Below are 18398 nucleotides of genomic sequence, written 5' to 3' on the forward strand. Positions count from 1 at the left end.
ACCGAGTACTCCGATACGGAGGAGTCTCGGAGAGTTTTAGTCTACGGAACTTGCCATGATTTCTCTTATCTAAGTCTTATCATTCCATCATCGGGTAACCCCTGCAATCATCGACGGGATCTGCGTAATTTCAACAGCATTTGGTTTGAGAAGAGGAAATTCGACGTTCAAAACATCAATTGCACATATTCAATTCCAGGATCATTGACAAAATGGCCTGTCTTTTGATGCGACCGGCAATCTCCCTGCCGCGGATACTAAATGTTTCCCCGCGATTGATGCTCTCGCGGGGTTTTGCTTCCCAAACTGTACCTCTCGCCTACGATCGACATGATCCTCCGACATCATCCCCGTCCGGCCCAAAACCCCCCATCATTTTCATGCATGGACTATTCGGCTCCAAGAGGAACAATCGGAGCATTAGTAAGTCAGTCTTCTCCTCGAAACGAAGCGTCTTCCTCATGGTGTGCTTGTGTCGCTGACCATATCCAGGGTGCTCGCGCGAGACTTGAACCGCACCATTTATGCAGTGGTACGGAAAATAAAGCAATTGACGTGGCAGCATTTTCCAAGGTTAAGCTAATCATTTGACCTCTCTACGTAGGACTTGCGAAACCACGGAGATGCAGAACACAATGAGAAACACGATTACACTGCAATGGCGCATGATGTCGAGGCATTCGTTCAAGACCACAAACTGGGCAGCGTCTCACTCATTGGGCACTCAATGTGCGTACAACATTTCTATTTCTTGGAGATTGTGTGAGAGAAATATGCTGACGGAATCAAAGGGGCGCCAAGACTGCGCTGACTGTTGCCCTGCAGTCCCCGGATATTGTTGAAAACGTCATCGCCGTGGACAACGCACCTGTCGATGCAGCTTTACGAGCTGATTTTCCGAATTACGTACGAGGAATGAAAAAGGTCGAAGACGCCAATGTCACCAAGGCATCAGAAGCCGATAAAATCATGTCCGAATTTGAAGAGGTTCGTTTCGAAATCGAGAAAAGGGGTTGCTTATTGAAGCTGACTTGTTCCCCGCATAGTCTCTGCCCGTTCGCCAATTCCTCCTGTCCAACCTTATCCGAGAGCCAGGTTCCCCGCAGCTTAAATTCCGCAACCCCTTGTCCATCTTGGCTTCGTCCTTGGACAACATGGGTGACTTCCCATTCAAGAATCCCGATGAGGTTCGGTATAACAAACCGGCACTCTTCATCCGCGGCACCAGGAGTCATTATATTCCCGATGAGGTCCTTCCGGTGATTGGAAGATTCTTTCCCTTGTTTGAATTGAGAGATGTGGAGTCTGGCCACTGGGTCATTTCTGAGAACCCGGAAGCCTTTAGACAGGGTATGTATGCCCACTCCCTCCCCTGCTTTTCGTACCCTTGCCCTTATTTACTCTCATTTTCTGTTTCTGCATGCTTGATAAACATACGCTAATCGTGCGTCACGCAGCCGTCGTCGAGTTCCTTCAGGAGAAGGAATAATTTCTTGTGTAACCGGCTCAGGGGTCCTTTAATTTACACCTGAACCATAGCCCCAGCCTTTACATTTGACTAAACCCTGTTCCTCTTGGATGCCCATATCCCTAACGGGCTTTTGGGTTTCTCCCTGACCCAAGACTTCCTTTTCATGTACAAGATCTTTTTCTTCCATACATACATATCCATAGACTATATAATACCATTTGTACATTTCCCAATCGGTCTCATCTATTTCGCTTCCCTGATACTTTTGCACATTACTCTTTCGCACACACACCACACTTTTCAGGTGTTTATATCAGGATGAGATTTCATTTCATTTCTAGCTCCTTATCTTGCCCACTGGTACACAAAATGGTATACAAAAATCATAAAATGCCTTTCCCCCTCGTCATATCCCACAACCAAATGGCCCTGGCCCCCTCCCCTCTCATATCCAAAGTTACTCATCGACCCATAAATCAAGCGTATCCAACTCCGTCCGCACGATCCGCTTAAACTCCTGCTTCTCAATGCCCGCGCTCGCCGCAAGTCTGAACAGCGCCTTGAAACTCGTGCTGATATGCTGCTTCACCCCCAGCTCCACGCGCGATTGCGACTCCGCCGTGTCTTCCAGCCGCGCAACGGTATTCGACCGCCGCGACGACGAGGCCGACGACGACGATGCGGACGCTGGCCGGGGATGATTGAGCTCTGGTATTCGAGTGTTTCGACCCACTCTATCCTCGTCCGTGACTGTATCTCCTCTTTGCCTCGCTGAAGTAGCGTCATCATCAGCGGGTAGCTGAGACTGACTTTCCGAGCGAAGGGCACGCTCGATTTCTCCGCCGCGTAGTGTCGACTCATGTGTCCCTCTTCCTCCTCGTCTTCCTCCTTCTCCAAGGGCTCCGCCTGCGGCTCCGCCAAGCCCGTTCAGGCCTTCCGCCGCCTCCTCCTCGTCGGGATCGTGATCGTCCAGCGCGGGCTGCACGTCGTTGTATCTCTCGAAATAATCTGCTTCGGATGACGCGCTCCGTGCGCGACTCGTTCCTTGTGCGTGTGTTGAAGAAGCAGGACCAGCTACCGGACCAGGGCCAGGGCCAGGAGATATGCCGTCGTTCATGGGCGATTGTCCCCCCGCTGGCGTCTGGTCATATTGCGCCCAGTAATCGTCGTCGTCGTCGTCGTCGTCGTCGTCGTCGTCGTCGTCATCTCCTTCTAATTCTCTTTCTTCGTCCTGCGGTGCTATCGTACTGCCGTTCGGCACGGCAAGCGTCTCTTTTATCGCATATTCTGCCGCTTTCTCGTCTGCTTGGGCTATACTTTCTGCCCACTGCCCTTGTCTTGATCCAGACGTAGCTGTAGCTGTACCTGTAGAGGTAGACGTACTCCCCTCAAAATCCTCAAACACACCCACGTCCGTAACCCTCCACCCATCTCCGCCGCCAATCTCGTCGCCCGTACACCAGAGATATATCACGACGAGATCGAGCTCCGGGACCCCGACTTTCGCATGCAGCGTCTCCTCGTCGACGCGGCGGTAGAGTATGTTTTCGACGTCTGTAAACTCGACTGTGCCGGACACGGGATGCAGCTCAAACACATCGGACTCGACGGCCCGCGCGAGCTTCGACGCTTTGCGCTCGTCCCATGACAGCAGCGCGAGCCAGGACTCTGGCTGAGAGGGGTCTGTACTGTTTGTCGCGATCCCAGAAAGTAGCTGCACGCGCTGTCGCAGGATCGGGGAGAGGAGAGGAAGTAAAGCCGGCGGCGGGCGCGGCGATGCAAATGCGGTAGGCAGGCAGGCGAGTAAGGGCGGAAGCAAGGTATGCGGGTTCGGCGGAGGAATGAAGTGCATGGTTTGCGCTGGGTGCTGGTGGATCTGCGTCCCGGCGGGGAGGGGAGGGGTTGTGCGGAAGTTTAACGGCCGGTAGGTTAGGTAGGTAAGGTATTGTAGTATATGTTAAGAAAGTAGGTCTGGTAGCTGTGTCTCCGGCGCGCACGTATTAGTTATCGTTATTATTATCATTCCTCCGGCTTTCTAGAAGATTGTATAACGTATATAAATAGGATCGAAGTGTGGCTAGGTAAACGGGGTATTTGATAATCTTGGGGAGTCTAGACGCAGGGAAACCCAGGGTCGGAGTATTAATGCAGATCTTTCTCTCTCACTTACCGTCATAAACATAATTCTTCCGGGCAATAAGATGGAATAAGGTGAAGGGATAGCTGCGCAGGGGGCAAAGAAGACTTCGGCTTTGTAAATGATTGACAAGATTCTCAGGGCGAATACCCGTTGTAGGTGAAGGCGAGCTGATCCAGAGTAAAAAAAGGTGTGGCGTGGAATATTTATGATATTTCCATGGGAGTAGTTGTTCCGATGTCGTGTGGGGTCTCTCTTTGGTGGTAGGACGAAGACGAGGGGATTTCTCAACTGTTCCCGTTGTCTCCGTTAACCCGAGGGGCCGCTAATGTGGGGTATTTCCGGTGATAGTTACACCCTCATTGTAGCTCTTTACCTGAATCCCGAGTCTCCCTTTGCAAGCAATGCTCATAACTGCTTTACACTTCTGTCTAATTCTAGGTCATGTCACGATATAGTGAAAATCGAGAAATATCGCAAGAGGAATAGAAATAGTTGTACGCTATTATTCCGTGGCTGAAAATGCTCATAAGAGTTTAATACTAAAAGTCGCCCATCGAAACAAATCTACATGGCAATGCTGCTCTAAGCTCTTCAAATATCTATCGACTGTCACCAACAATGCCTATCATGCTGAAAAATATCTGCGGCCATGCTCAATCAAGTGTCATATCAACCAAACGAACAATCAATCCGCAATGCAATGAGCAATCATCCTCGCCATGTATGCTAATACTTCGCAAAATAAACATATAAAACTAAAGAATCAAGGCAATGCATAAAAAAAAGCAAAGACGGTAATGTTCTAATGTTGTAAACACACTTATTTGAATATTTCCTCTTATGACTCCACCATCAACTGCTCTCCCTCGTCGAGCATATCGGTGATTTCCTTGAGATTGCCAATCATATTCTTGCCGTGGCCAACGAGCAACAGCTTCTCTGCATTGGCTGGCAGACCCAAATATGTCGGTGGCTCACGCTCGGGCAGACGCTGCACCCATCCCAAAAAGTCCTTCATATCGGTGCCTTCAGGAACGCTCAGTCCATCCCCTTCTTCAGACTCTTCGCCCGTCGAGTCGGGTGAGTCAGGAACAAGCTTGTGCTCGTGTTCGAATGCAGCCGGCGTCAAGATGGCCTTCACTAGCTCGGTGAGACGCCCAAAGTCTTCCTCGTCGTCAATCTTGCCACCATATGTTTCGCCAACAAGCGTTTGAATCATCTCCCAAGGGAATTTCTGAGGGGCCACGTTTGATCGCTCAAGTGCGACGGACTCCACCCATCGGTCAATGATAAAAGCCGAGCATTCGTACTGCAACATGTTAACTCGATAATCTCAACGAACAGGCTACAGGGCTACTGGGTAAACTTACATCGCTGTCATTGAACTCCCAGAAGCTCTTCCATCCGAGCGTAGGGGCGTAGCGCAGTCGCTCTTGCACAACGGCGTGCAAAAATGACAAGAGAAGATAGATACGAGCTCGCTCGACTGGCCGCTTGGCTGCGCGAAGAGATACCGACGACAAAGAATCCTTCATGTTGGCCTTGATACCGGCTGGCTGCTCGTACATGAGGATCCTCGAGGCACGCAAGAGATTGACAGGAATCTTTGGACTGATTTCCATGGACAAGAAGAGCCTAAAGTCTTGATGGGGCTTGAGTGCATCTAATCGCTTCTCAAGGCTCTGCAGCCACGTCGGCGCAAGGTGCACGTTCTTTATCAAGACCCAGGATCCAGTCACAGCAGCATTGCTGATGGCCTTGTCTGCACTCGTAAGTCCTTCACTGGATCCCATGGCAATATTGGTGCAAGTCGCGTCGCTCCGTTCCACAAGGCCGTCTACTCGGTAGCTTGCATCAAATCCGGGACTGGAGCTTAACGCAATCGGTGTGGTAGCGGAGACCTGTCCAAGCACTTCCTCAAGGTCTCCAGCTCCTCCATTAAGCAGATTATCACCAAATACTGCAATGACGAACCGCTCCGCTGCAGGCACAAACCGGTCAAGCCGGAAGACTTTGATCAAAAACAGAGATCGGAGACACTGATCTAGCAATGACGTGTCGCTAGACCAGGCAGGTGGCACAAACTTTTCCGCTAGCTCTTCTGTAAAGAATTTCTCCCAACTCTCAGCAGTTACAATTGAAAGGTGGTCCTTGAGCAGCCTATTGCGCAAAGCAGTTGACATAGCCTCTTCCTTTCGATGACTCTCGGTTGAGACATCAATGCCCTCCAGGCCGGGATCGAGGATGGTATCGATTAATCCCTTCTCCATCTTGAACGGAGACGCTTGAGCCAAAAGCATCGCAAACGTAATTCGATCTTTCTGCAGCAATGACAACGACGTTCGCTGGAATGTGGTCACAAACAAGTCTCGCAGAATGATATCAATGCGAGAATTATGATTGCTTTCGCCCGCCAAACGTTCATTGTGACGAAGGACAGTATTGAAGATGTCGATGAAATACTGCAACGAAAATTGATAGAAGTGATTGAGGTGATGCAGCTGTTCCAAGATAGCAAAGATGGCGCTGCAAGATCGGGCAACGATATTATACTGCAAAGTAATGTTTTCCACCTCAGTCATGACCCCTTCTGTATCGGCCATCTTGTTGGAAATTTCCGCGGCCTCCTTCTTCAGGGTTTCGAGTGTCTCAATGACATTGTCATCATCAAGAATGTTTCCGCGAGATTCATTAAGCGCCTGGAGCAACTTCTTTTCGAGCTGGCGAAGGTGGACCTTGAACTCTCCCTGCAGTTTGATGAGGTTCGATCGTCGTTCGTCGACATCAGGACGCTCGGATTTGAGAACATCGTTGAGGGACTGAGTTTGTAGACTGCTTTGCGTGACTGTGAAATTGACAAAGGTCGTCCGACTGCAAATGTCCGGTGCAAATGTTGCAGAGGGGTCACGTGTAGAAAGATAGAGCTTGAAGGACGGTGAAAAGTCAATCTCCTGCTTCCCGAGTTGGATAAGAACTCTTCCTCCAGTCTTTTGGTACTCCTTGTTCAATACATGATTCAAAACAGGATCTAGGTATTCTGCATCTTGTATCAGGATTGGATTGCCAAATCGAAGAGAACTTTCTAGCTGTTTCGTGAAAGAATCATCAAGGAAGCTGGTGACAGTAAGGCGAGCTTTGCCACCAGTATTCTTTTGCAAGAAATCAGTAGCTCTTCCAGAGGGATCAATAATCAACGGATAGCGGTTGAATCGTTCAAGCATAATGGCGTTCTCGGTGCAAAGGTCGTCAACCGGGAGTGAGTTGTCTTGCCAATGAAGTCTCTCGTCTGCGGTAGAAAGATATTCCGTGACTGGGTTGTGCGGCTTGTGCTCAATACCTGAGAGATAGAGCTGGTGCAGCCAATCCTCCATCATTGCCTTTCGGAACTGCTGGTCGTACAGACCGCTGTATGCCAAAAAGGCAGCTGCCATCAGTACATCGCCAATGAGCGTTCCAATCTGCGTCTCGAACGACTTGCTGCCCTCCTCCCATCGAGCTCGTTCTGATGAAAGGCTGTCAAGCAGGCGAACGCTCCGGTCAACCTTGAATTGCACCCGAGACATTTCAGATTTAATGGCCTGTGTCTCACTAATCAAAGCTGCATACTCGTTCTTGTACATGGCAATGCTCGTCTCCAGACTGCTGATTGTGTTCTCAATAGCTTGCGCTTCAGCCTTTGTCTGCAATGCCTGTTCTTCCAAAAGCCCGACTTCTTCCCTGAGAGGACCCACGCGATCCAATATTTCGGAATAGTTCACTTGGGCTTCCACCCACTGCACCAACGGACCACAAGCTTTGCTAGCTCTGTTCACCTTTTCGTAAGTAAAGTCTTCTTTTGACAAGAACTCGTTGCGCATCTTGATTCTATGGCTTCGAGTCATTTGCCTCTCATTATCATAATTGACAATGGTGGCAATGAAATCGTCTCTCCTGATAATTCCTTGAATAGTCTTCCAGCTGTCAACCTTGTGACCAAGAAGGGTGCAAACGGATTCCAAAGCAAGTTTAACACCGGCGGGCGGATTAGCCATGGACCTCACTTCGGTCAAGTGCTGCTTCTTGATATTGCTCACACTTTTTTGCGCCTCCAAGACCGCGGGTTCCGCATTTGCGAGATCTCTGAGCACAACTTCCCGCCGCGAGGCGACTTCTTTCTCCTGCTTTTCCAAAGCGCTCTGTATCTCAAGAGAAGTCGCCTTGCGCTGTTCGGCCTCCCGCTGATCAGCAACCATCCGTTGCAGCTTCTCGTTGGCCTCAGCATCCTTTCTCTCAAGCTGGCTCTTCTTCTCAGCTAAGCTCGTCCGCAAGTCTCTGACCTTCTCTACAGTATCCCTAAGCTTATCAAGACCGACATTGAGATGGCGTTGTTGTTCCTCAAGGTCCTCCCGCTTTTCATTGTAGAGATTGACATATTGCGCAACGAAATCAAGGAAATGTCTTGGTGTGAGAAAAGTCTTCTTATGGTGTTGCTTCAGAAGACGGGCGTTGAATTTCTGTAGCGAGTAATGGATATAGACCATTGAATTTACAATAGTCTCGCGGTGAGAAGCAGGCAACTGCAAGCCACGGTAGGCTACAGGGATGCTGTCCGGAGCGGTAAAATTTGGCTTATCCAGGTCAATGGACTGTGTTAATTCTGAGCCCACCTGGAAAAGTGCTTGATCAGACCAATCACCAAACCAGTTGAGGACACATCTGTTGAAGAGAGCAGGACTGGTAGCTGCCTTAGATGATAGACCTTCCTCAGGCGGGTTCATCGTAAAAACGACGTGAAGATTCTTGACAATCTGCTGGGTGAACCATTTGTACAGCTCCTCTTGTGAATCTAAAAGCAGTCCCTGGCGTTGGGCTCCCTCCTTACAGGCTGTCATTAACGTGGCAAACTCGTCACCCTCGAACAGTCCGGGAATTTCGGCATTAGCAAGAAGCGTATTCATCCGCTCGAGGAAGCCCGAGTCTAGGACATTTGATTCATCCATGATGAAACATATCTTTTCTCCTTTGCAGCCGCAGCGCCGAAGGACGTCTCGCAAATCGTCATCAAAATCTTCAGCTGAATACTTGCCATGAACTTTGATTTGGAAAACTTTTAGGCCATTCATCCAAGCAACAAAGCGTGAAAGTGTCGTTTTTCCGCTCCCGCTAACTCCAATGAGGATGAGATGACCCTGAGGTTGACGGAAAACCCGATCAATCCGCAGCACATGATCGAGAACTTCGTTGAATAGGATAAGCGGAACATCAACCTCTTCCTCGCAGAACGTTTTGAGTCGAGCCTTGACAAAGCTTCGAAGTTCCTCTCGATCTACCGGTACGTAATTCTTGGACAACCAGTTCGAAAATAGTATTGGGCCACCCAGCGCCTTATCCTCATCTATTGTGGGGAAGTGTTTCAGGCATATCTCTCGTACGCTATCTTCTGTCCACTGGCGTTCATCTTCCGCAACAAGCCTGTCTTGAAAGAGGCGCAATGCCTCATGTGCCCAAATCCTGACCAGTCCCTCCACGGTAAGTGTCTCCAATGGGCGAATTGCCTCATAGACGCCTCGGACCCATCTTGTAAGTTCACGAGGCGAGTATACATAGTGTGGCTGGATTTTGGGAGTGAATCGCTTCTGTGATTCTAGATAAAACTCAACCATGGATCTCGTGAGGGCGTCTGCATACCCACGAAGTGTTGGGATGACTTTGAGAACGGCACTGTTGAAAGTCCCGTAAATTTGGAGCAGTGATTGCTCTCCGGGATAATCAACCATGATTAGAGGAGCGTGCCTCAGATATCGAGCACCAAGAGGAGTACGGCCAGCATCAGTAGGGGGATTGCATGCACCGACGAATTGGATGCGATCCAGCGTGACCCACGTCTTGTCTGAAGTTCTCCAATACCCATTTTGTTCGACAAGCTGTCGCAGGAAAGAGATGACGCGCTGGGTTCCATATTTATCCGGAGCTGGCAGGTTGATTTCGTCGCAGAAAATAACGAGCCATCGCCCGATTTGAGTGGGAGACAGTATAACACCATTGAGAGACTTGCGATATTCGCAGTATTGTTCAAAGGTCTTAATGATGAGCTCCGGGGTCGTTGCGCTTGAGAAGTTGAGTCCCACAACTTCCATGTTAGGCAACTTCCTGAGGGCGCTGAAGAGCGTCATTGTCTTTCCGGACCCGGGAGGACCACACAGTAGCAATGGCTTGTGTTCTGCTAGCCATGAATAGAGTACCTCTTCGTGCCGAATTGTGTCTAAAGTTGGGATGACCACATCGGTCTGAGTGATGGAGTGGGTATTGACCTCTACATGCGGCACCTGATCTTGCCATGCGGTCCAACTTGCCTTTGGCAGTGTCACGTCGAAGTCGATGAGAGAGGATCGATCGTCAAGGAGAGGCGATCCTGAGGGGCTTGAATGTCCCACGAATTCTCCAAACGCCTGCCTATCCGCAAGTGGGCAGTCACCCGTGAAAGACCACACCAACGAAAGCAAAAGTTTCTTCGAAAGATATGACTCGATTTGTTCGGGGTCCAGAGGAAATTCGTGCTGGATATTGTATTCGATCATTGCTCGGCAGCTTTTGTTCAGGAGGGAGAAAAGAGTGCCAAGTACTCGTATCTCCGTAAATTCCATGATATGGTTGTACGAACGAGCCTTTTGAAGACACTGCTGAATAAACCCGTCTGCAGTGAGATAGTGCTGAAGTAGATCTGCACACTGTTTTTGCACCGCCAAGGCCTTGTCAATAGCCTGACCAGTTGTCACGGTTTCGTCATCGAGGTCTTCGAAAGGAACAGCTCTGAGGGTGTCTAGGTAATTGGCAATCATCATGTCGGACGTGACAGTATCATCACTGAACCAGACCATTCCACATCGACTAACCGTGGCCAAGGTTGCATATTTCAGTGATTCCACTTCAAACATGATCCGTACATTGGGAGGCAGCGCCAGCCGCTCTCCATTTGGCAACGTGAGAAGCTTGTTGTCGTCGAGCACACTGTTCAAGTTCTCAACCCACTCCGGGTCGACGTCACCATCAAAGACAATCCAGTGCCTCTTCGTATCTTCGCCTCGGAGATTGTCAACTATCCTCCTGAGAATGCTCGTGAACAGTCCATCGGTCCACTCTCGAGTCGTTCCGTCGAGGCTCCCGTATAATGCTTCCTTGGACATGACTTTGGAATCGATGATGTGGCACGCACCCTCCACACCCTCAATTTTCTGCAAAGCCTGTAGCAAAACCTTCCATGCGGCAGACTTTCCAGAACCAGAGGCACCGACCATCATGACGCCATGGTGGATGTTTTGAATTTGAAAAAGCTGCAAGATTTTGGTCATCCACAAGTCGTTGGCTACAAGATGATTGGCCTCTGCGAGCTCCAGAATTGCTGTACGCAAATCCTCGAGTGCCGCAGGGACATAGGACACGCCAGGGAACGTGTCCTTCTCAATTTCTTGCATAATCTCCACGTCTTCTCGAATTAATTTGGGTGCAATAGTCTCCCGTAAGCTTTGGACCATGATCTGAGGCTCAACTACTTCCTCTAGCTCAGCTGATTCTCCTCCTTTGGATATTCTTTCCCGTTTTAAGGATCCGGAGCTCATGAGCACGCTTTTGAGCGCTCGAAGACCAAAGTCATAATGCGCCTGCTTGGACAGCCGCTTGGAACAATGATCAAAGAATGGTACGGTCTGCTTCGCTAAGGACTTTGCTTGATTGAATCCCTGGGAATAGAGCATGACTTCGGCGATCAGTTCTTTATCAGGTCGCGACATGGCAACACTGCGGAAAAGCTTCTTGAGATTATCAGGCAAGTTGGATCTACCAGCATAGCCGGGATTCATGGTAATAAAGATTCCAGTGTTTGAGTTCACCGCGAGCTGTCTTCCAATTAACTCAATTTGAGCCGTCTCATCGTCCGCAATTATTTTCAGGCCGAGCTGAATATTTTGGATCTGTTGCGAAACTGCTGACAAGATTCGCTCCTCAAGCCGGTTGAATTCATCAAAACATCCCCAAGCACCAACCTGACAGATACCGAGAAAAATTCTGCCCATAGCTTGAAAATCAAATGTATCGTCGCAGCAGAACACAAGTGTAAATCTTCCGAGCTGTGTTCCCAATGCCTTGACCGATTCTGTCTTTCCTGTACCTGCTGGGCCGTAAGGGGAGCCTCCGAGTCGTTGGCAAAGGCCTTGGGTAAGAGTGAGGAAGCAGCGGTCTGTCAAAGGTGTACGGACAAGACGTTCGGTGACGCCGAGGTACTCGAACCCATAGCTAAGACTTGCATTCGCCATCTTGATCTGGAGTCGTTGCGTAAAGTCACCTTCAGGTTTATAGACATATCGCATTTGCAACAACCACATATAATGTGTAGGAGAGGTAGCCGATAATTTGAGAAGCTTGGCAATAACATCTCGTTGATGAACACATTCGGTGATGAGATGTTCGCATTTTTTCCGTGTAATAGTGTCCAGTTCGCCCAAGACAGTGTTGGCCAGCAATCTTAAGAGCTTAGCCACCTGGTCATGCAATCCAGAGAGCTGACTTCCCCCGTTCTCCAATGCTTCTTGGACAGAATTCGTCCAGACAGCTTGAGTTGCAAGCACGCCAATTTGGGCTGGAAATACTGAAACATATTCGCGGAAAGCATCATCATCAATCTCGTCTCCCCTAAAGAGTGCGCCGAATTGGTCTACCGCTTCCGCTAGTAGCTCTGCCAGCGTGAGTTTCATGTTAGTTTCCAGCGCGCCAAGCCACTCATTGATTCTAGGCGTCTTAATCAGCGAAATTTCGCTTTTCAGCTTGACTTCCTCGCCTTCTTTTGATACGAATCCAGAAATGATAGATTCCTCGTCCATTACAAGACCGGCCAGACCGGCGAACATCTTTCTGAAATGCTTGGAGATGCGCAGTGTATCATTACTGTTGCCAATAATCTCGAGCAAATCTTCATCTCCAACGAAGTAGAATCGCGGGAACGACATTCTTTCTCGCTCCAGATATTCACCAAGTGCTTTTTGGATTTTGGTAAGCAAGTCTGCAAGGCGCTCCAGTGACTTCTGAATTCCTGAAATATTCAAGACATCAAGAACAAAGGGAGACTTGTAAACCTTTTTCATGACGGTGAAAAACTCCGTGTTGATATTTTGAAAGCGAGATGATTCGGTAGGCAGCAAATGTTTAATGTCAGCATTTCCGGTAAAGACACCTTCCAAGTAGACCCATTGTCGTTGCACATCAATCCAGACATCAAAGAGGACGTGCACCCGATTGAGCCGATCTTCCCATGCGGACGCATCGTCTTCGAATTCTTTGTAATAGGGAGAGTGTCGCATAGCTTGCAGGGAGTTCAGGTTCTCGCTACACTTGGCGAAGAGATCATCCCAGCCTCGGATAAGACGACATTTATTCTGGTAATGAACCAGATCGAGAGAATAATTTTGCCAAGTTTCCTTTACCTGCTTCAGGAATTCTTCGAGCGCCATCTCGCCCTGAGCTTGGACGATGATATCACGTATTATCGGCTCGGTTGAGGCAAGTTGCAAATCCCAAACATCTCCCAAGGTCAAAGAAATCAGAGAGAATCTCTTGCCAGGCTTGAGCGCTTTGAATATTTTCACCCAGTGTCTCTCTCGAACTGCCTCGGACTTCATGTCGGCAATCAGAGAGTTCGATTTGGCATGTTGGCGAAGAATTCCCTGAACATGCTCGAACGCAGCATACTGACGCATGCGACTTGGCATATCTTTAGTCATTTTTGTGAGGCCATCAAGCGACTGCCGAAGTTTGCGCGGCTGAATGCTGCTCCAAAGTGTCTCTCGAAGCTCATTCAAGCTCTTCCAGATTGTCGATAAAGCTGCCCACACGGACTTGAAATCCTGGACCTCTTCAAGCGCCGGATTAACAGCAGTTTCGGGACCTTCTGGAAGATCAAGGGCTTCCTTTGCTTTCGCAACCATGTCCGATTCGGAGCGTAGCTGGCTTAAACGGCTTTCGAAGGAATTAAGCGTGCTAGACGCTACCTCAGGTGGAATACTTCCAGAAACAGGCTTTTCCTCATTCCACTGCAAGATGGTCTCAGATATCTTTTCGTTGACAACTTTAGCTTCCGCTGTAATCTTAGCTCGCAGTGCATCCATTTGATCTTCGACAACTTTGCTTTTCCGCTCGAGGATCTCATTCAAAGCACCCCATTCCTGTTCAATCTGGTCTACCGATAGCCAACTACTGGGGAATTGGTATCGCTGGCGTATCAGCGTCGTCTGAGCCTGATGAAAAAGTTCAATTTCGGGCCCCCATATGCTAACTTTCCGCTTGCATTGCTGAACCATTGTGATAAACGAGACAGCTTGTGCAGTAGACGAAGCTTCGAGCGAATGACCCTCAAGATCCCGGCGGGCTTGTTCGATCTCGTTGTAGCTATCTCGCATGCGGTTGCCCAAGCGTCCAGCAAATCTGACCAGAATCTCGTGTTGCCATTGATCATATTTGGCGTTGACCTTGGTTTGCACTTGCCCATAATCAATCGTGATGGTGCCAAAGGATCGGCTGACTTCAGTGGTGTCAAAGGTCGCCCTAGTCTTTCTGATCTCCAAGAGAAGCTGCAGCCATTTCGAGAGATCTTCACCAAGGATATCATAGACTTGTTCGGACTGTAGGTCCCACAGTGACTGGAATTGAAACCACTTGTCCACATAATCACCCACCTGCTGAAACTTGCCTTCCACAATGCTGTACACGCGAGATAAGCTCGAAGCGCAGTACCTTGGAAGAGCTGTGAAGCGGGTGTCGGCAGTGGCGGAGCTATCCAAATCCACGCTCATGTCATATCTTGAGGATTGAATCTTATGCATGTCGCACACGACTGCAAGCCATTCGTGCAATTGGGATAGCCAGCTTGCCCGAGCGAACTCAAGAGGGGGGTCGAGAAAGATAACCTGGTTACGCATGGAGATCTCATGATAAAGGTGACTAATCCTGGGAAGTTGTCGTCCGTCTGCATCAGGGTCGGTAAAGTTCGTGGCCTTTCCAAAGCCGTCTCCATTGAGCTCGTCCATATTTGCGCCGTTAAAAGAATCAACCCAAAAACTAATCGCTTCTTCTAGCCTGTCAAATAAAACAGCCTCGATCTTGTCATTCAAAGCCGAGACCCAAGGACCCAAATTGACATAACTCTCAAGATTGAGTTGATCAGCAGCAGACTGGATGAGGAATAAATGCTTTTTGAAAGATTCGGCTTCGTATGGACAAACGCGCAAATCAGCGAGCGCCTTCTGAACAGACTCATTGATTGAAGACAGCATGCTGGTCTTGCTCTGGAGAACAGAGACCGCAGTTGCAAATTCTCGGACGAACTGGACATGTCTACTTTCTCTTCTGCCGGAGCTCTGCGCGCCGCCTTGGAGGTAGGAAGGCTTGCGGATGTGCATTTCGTAAGAATGAACAAATGATTCCCATTTTAAGGGCAGACCCTTGGAGATTAGATTATGAACCTCATTTTGATAACCAAATAGAAGCATGGAAACATCGGACATCTCTCCAATGGCACGGCTCGTTTGGTTGAAAGTGCGTACAGTCTCTATCAAGCTCTGTGCAAAAGGATAGACGCGTTTTGCTTCTCTTGCGCTATTATTGATAGCGTGTGGCACGGTGAAGTTGCGCCAGAGAAGATTTCGGACCTCTTTAAAAAGTGTAATGACCTGAGGATCGAAGTTCACCGCCAGTTCAAGAGCATTGCCCGCAGATCGATTTTTCGAAACGGTAAAGAGGCGGCCTGTTATGGAAATGTTTCGCCTGTTAACATCGTGAAGCCAGGCTTCAAAAACAGGTCGAGTGTCCAATTTCTTCCGGAACATGTCGCTGTCGTTTTGCAGTTTCTGTCCCTCTGCATGCAAGGCCCAGTCTTTACCAAGCACATCTTCAACCTTCTTCATGTACGCGTCCAGTTGTCTCTCAATCTGCTGAGCCCAGATAATGGCGCCTGCAACAGGTGGCAAATCCCTTAGTTGGGCCATGATATGGGCTTCAGAATGGCCGTATTGCTGTTTAAAGCGCTCATGCAAGGAGTTGATGTCCTTTTTGACTTCGGCAATGAGTGCCGATTGATATTCTGCAATGGCTCCACGAATTTTGGGTCTCACAAAAAGCGCGTTGAACTTTGAAAATACTCGAAACATTTCATTTGCGTTCTTGGTTGTGGCCAGACGATCCCGTAGACGGGCAATAATGGAGTTCTCCACGCGCGATGTCCGTTCATTATAAGTGATCTCGGCCTGGGCCCAAATTTTGGTCCCTTCTTCAGTAGTGTCGAGCACATCAACATCCCAGAGCGCAGCGTAAGCTTCCTTGACTTCATTGATGGCATCCACATGGCCAATTTCCTCGACAATGACGGGTCCATCTGCAGCCTTTCCGCTCAAGACATCGATTTCAGACTGGCCCGATCCCAAAACCTTTTTGATCGTTCGCTGAAGCTGTTCATGATTGGACCGAAAGGTGATAACGTAACTCAGTCTGTCCTGCAGCTTCTGATGGCGGGGTGAGATTTTAATGGGAATGAACCTATCATTTCTCCTCCGAGTAACTTCACGAGCAACATTGGTAAATTCTTTGACGTTCTCGTCCCAAGCACGCCACATAGCGTCGGCGACATCCATGAGAGCCCGGAAATCGTCAAACTCCATGTGCATCAATGGCCGGCCTTGCAGGAGCTCGCGCAATTTGGTATCAAGGTCACCAGAGATGGCTTCAACTAGAAGTAAAGCTCGCTTGACCGGGTACGGCGAGACGCGTAGTTTCTTGTTCAAATGACCAAAGATCTGATTGAGCGCATCCTGAACCTTCTCTAGGGATGTGGCTGAGGGAAGCTCTTCGAGTGGAAAATCTCGCATTAATTGATTGTATCGCTGGACAGTTTCGGTTGCTTCTTTCAGCCCGGTGTCCGCACTGAAACTAACTGTGGCCTGAAATCGCTTGGCCAGACGGAGGATTTCTAGAGTCAATTGAACGCCTTCGCTGCGAAGTTGATGCTCAATGCCCTCTAGTGCCGTCTCCATTGAGAGCCAAAAGTCCCTTTCCTGGGTTGCCGTCCCACTTTCTGCATCCCGCGAGAGCCTCGTGATTGACTGTATTGATTTGATCCATCCATTCACCGTAGACTGTAAGCTGTTCAAAAAGGTGCTATCACTCAGTAAGGCCGAAGGAACGAAATCCACAGAGACTTTGACGTTGCGAGCCTGAGCTTCCTCCAGCGCGGCCTGAATGATAGGGTGCAAAGACAAGGACAATTCTGGGATCTCGGTGTTCTGCTGCAGCTGCAAAAGAGCAAGCTCAAACTCCGTCATCTTCTTCTTTGTGCCGGGGATGCCCGTTTTCACGTCGGCATCAGTTCTTTGCCTTGCCACAGCCGTCGTTTCTTTTCCTCTTGTCGATGCGTCGAAGTACGGGACTAATCCCAAATGCACAATCGAGTGCATTATTTCGAACGGCAAGGAGGATGAAGTCTGTCCAGCAGAAGTCTCGCTGAATGAGGCCGGCCCGGGAAGGTTCATGATCTGGAGTTGAGAAGAAACTGATATCGTCGGATCTAGCGGCTGCGCACTCTTCATCAAGGCGAGGGTTGCGAAGGTAGTGGAGCGAAAGGATGGTTCCGTAGAGAGTATGTACACGTATTTGGCTGGACCTATGGCTCAAATAAGCTCAACCCTTACGGGGAAATTTTGGTAGCAGTCAGAAACTCACCCGTAGACTCAGCCAAGGTCCCTTCGTTTTCGATTGAGGAGACATCTTTCTGTATGTAGATGACCCTTTGAGCTTCTGAAGCAAAACGCTGACATCGCTGAATGGTATCGGGGTGCCTCTCAGTCGACAAAAGACTTCCTGACGACTCTAAATCGTCCCTTGAGGCGCCGAGAGTGAGGATGAGTTGCTGTGTAAGATATTCAACCACCTGCGTGGAGTCAAATGTCACGTAGGGGCTGACAGGTGCTGTCCCGACAGCCCCTGGAGAAAGCAACGGGTCCTCCATCATTGCTAACGTTACACTTCAAACACAAGAGAAAATTAGTTCATGACGGATAACGAAAGACCTGTCAATAATGGTCGAAAGCGATTGGAGGAGCGATCGCGAAAGTTGACGGTCAAAAAGACGATCAAAGAGAGTGTCTGGAGTTAATGCTGGGGTTTGTTGATAAATATCCCTAAATGCTACTTGGGGGGAGCCAGAAGTGAAAGCGTGTCTCGGGAAGGTCGCGTACTCCGTATGTTGACGAATTAGCATGAATTAATTGATCGATTAGATTCACATTGATAAGATATGATAATTATGCCCAGCTACAAAGCCCTCTCTGGTAGCCAGGTAAGTTAGCTCTCCTCCACTCGCTCGCTCTTTCCTCTGCCGACAATCCGACGGCGCGGCACGGCGGCTCTTTCCCAATTGGGATTTCGTCAACGTGTATAACTCTTGACTCTTTGACTCTGGAGCCCCCGCAGGAGCGAATAGAATCGGCATTCCCTTTGATGAAATATATCTGCAGCTTTGCAGCTTCCTCCTTGGGCTTACGGTTTCAAGAGCAATGCACAAAGCAGTCACAAATCTGCTATGAGTGAGCGCTCTTCTGCAGTAAGCAATTCCGTCATTAGCTCCTGATTAGCGTAACCAAGGTACCATCCGTTCCAGCAAGCTCCAATTCACATGCAATACAACCCAAGGAACAGTATATATCAACTAAAGGTAGGCCCATTGGTTTCAAGATTTCATAGGGCTAAAAAGATGCAACAACCCTGTTTGAATGA

General features: G+C 49.0%; 3 protein-coding genes across 3 annotated transcripts; 1 reads left to right on the forward strand and 2 right to left on the reverse strand.

Moving 5' to 3' along the window:
* Positions 1-212: 212 nt before the first annotated feature.
* L228DRAFT_271154 (alpha/beta-hydrolase) lies at positions 213-1489 on the forward strand (the record flags this gene model as incomplete). The annotated part of the gene is made up of 6 exons (XM_018335495.1): positions 213-427; positions 493-532; positions 605-729; positions 792-987; positions 1047-1350; positions 1458-1489. The coding sequence occupies 6 exons, from the start codon at positions 213-215 to the stop codon at positions 1487-1489; spliced, it is 912 nt and encodes a 303-aa protein (XP_018184893.1).
* A 439-nt stretch (positions 1490-1928) lies between these two features.
* L228DRAFT_271155 (hypothetical protein) lies at positions 1929-3323 on the reverse strand (the record flags this gene model as incomplete). The annotated part of the gene is made up of 1 exon (XM_018335496.1): positions 1929-3323. One exon carries the CDS (start codon positions 3321-3323, stop codon positions 1929-1931), a length of 1395 nt encoding a protein of 464 aa, XP_018184894.1.
* Positions 3324-4105: 782 nt separating this feature from the next.
* On the reverse strand, positions 4106-17741 carry L228DRAFT_285769 (dynein heavy chain). Its single transcript, XM_018336375.1, has 3 exons — positions 17346-17741; positions 4982-17286; positions 4106-4920 (listed from the first exon to the last, which is right to left on the reverse strand). Exons 1-3 carry the CDS (start codon positions 17632-17634, stop codon positions 4450-4452), a joined length of 13065 nt encoding a protein of 4354 aa, XP_018184895.1. The 5' UTR covers positions 17635-17741; the 3' UTR covers positions 4106-4449.
* Positions 17742-18398: the final 657 nt, after the last annotated feature.

The sequence above is a fragment of the Xylona heveae genome (assembly GCF_001619985.1).
Source record: "Xylona heveae TC161 unplaced genomic scaffold L228scaffold_13, whole genome shotgun sequence".
NCBI classification, from domain to species: domain Eukaryota; kingdom Fungi; phylum Ascomycota; class Xylonomycetes; order Xylonales; family Xylonaceae; genus Xylona; species Xylona heveae.

Excerpts from the sequence above, each read along its gene's own strand:
- L228DRAFT_285769 (XM_018336375.1), bottom strand. The coding sequence starts at position 17,634 with ATGATGGAGGACCCGTTGCTTTCTCCAGGGGCTGTCGGGACAGCACCT. Across the intron at positions 17,287-17,345 it reads GACCTTGGCTGAGTCTACGG|GTCCAGCCAAATACGTGTAC; the intron begins GTGAGTTTCTGA and ends TTTGAGCCATAG. Across the intron at positions 4,921-4,981 it reads GGGAGTTCAATGACAGCGAT|TACGAATGCTCGGCTTTTAT; the intron begins GTAAGTTTACCC and ends AACATGTTGCAG.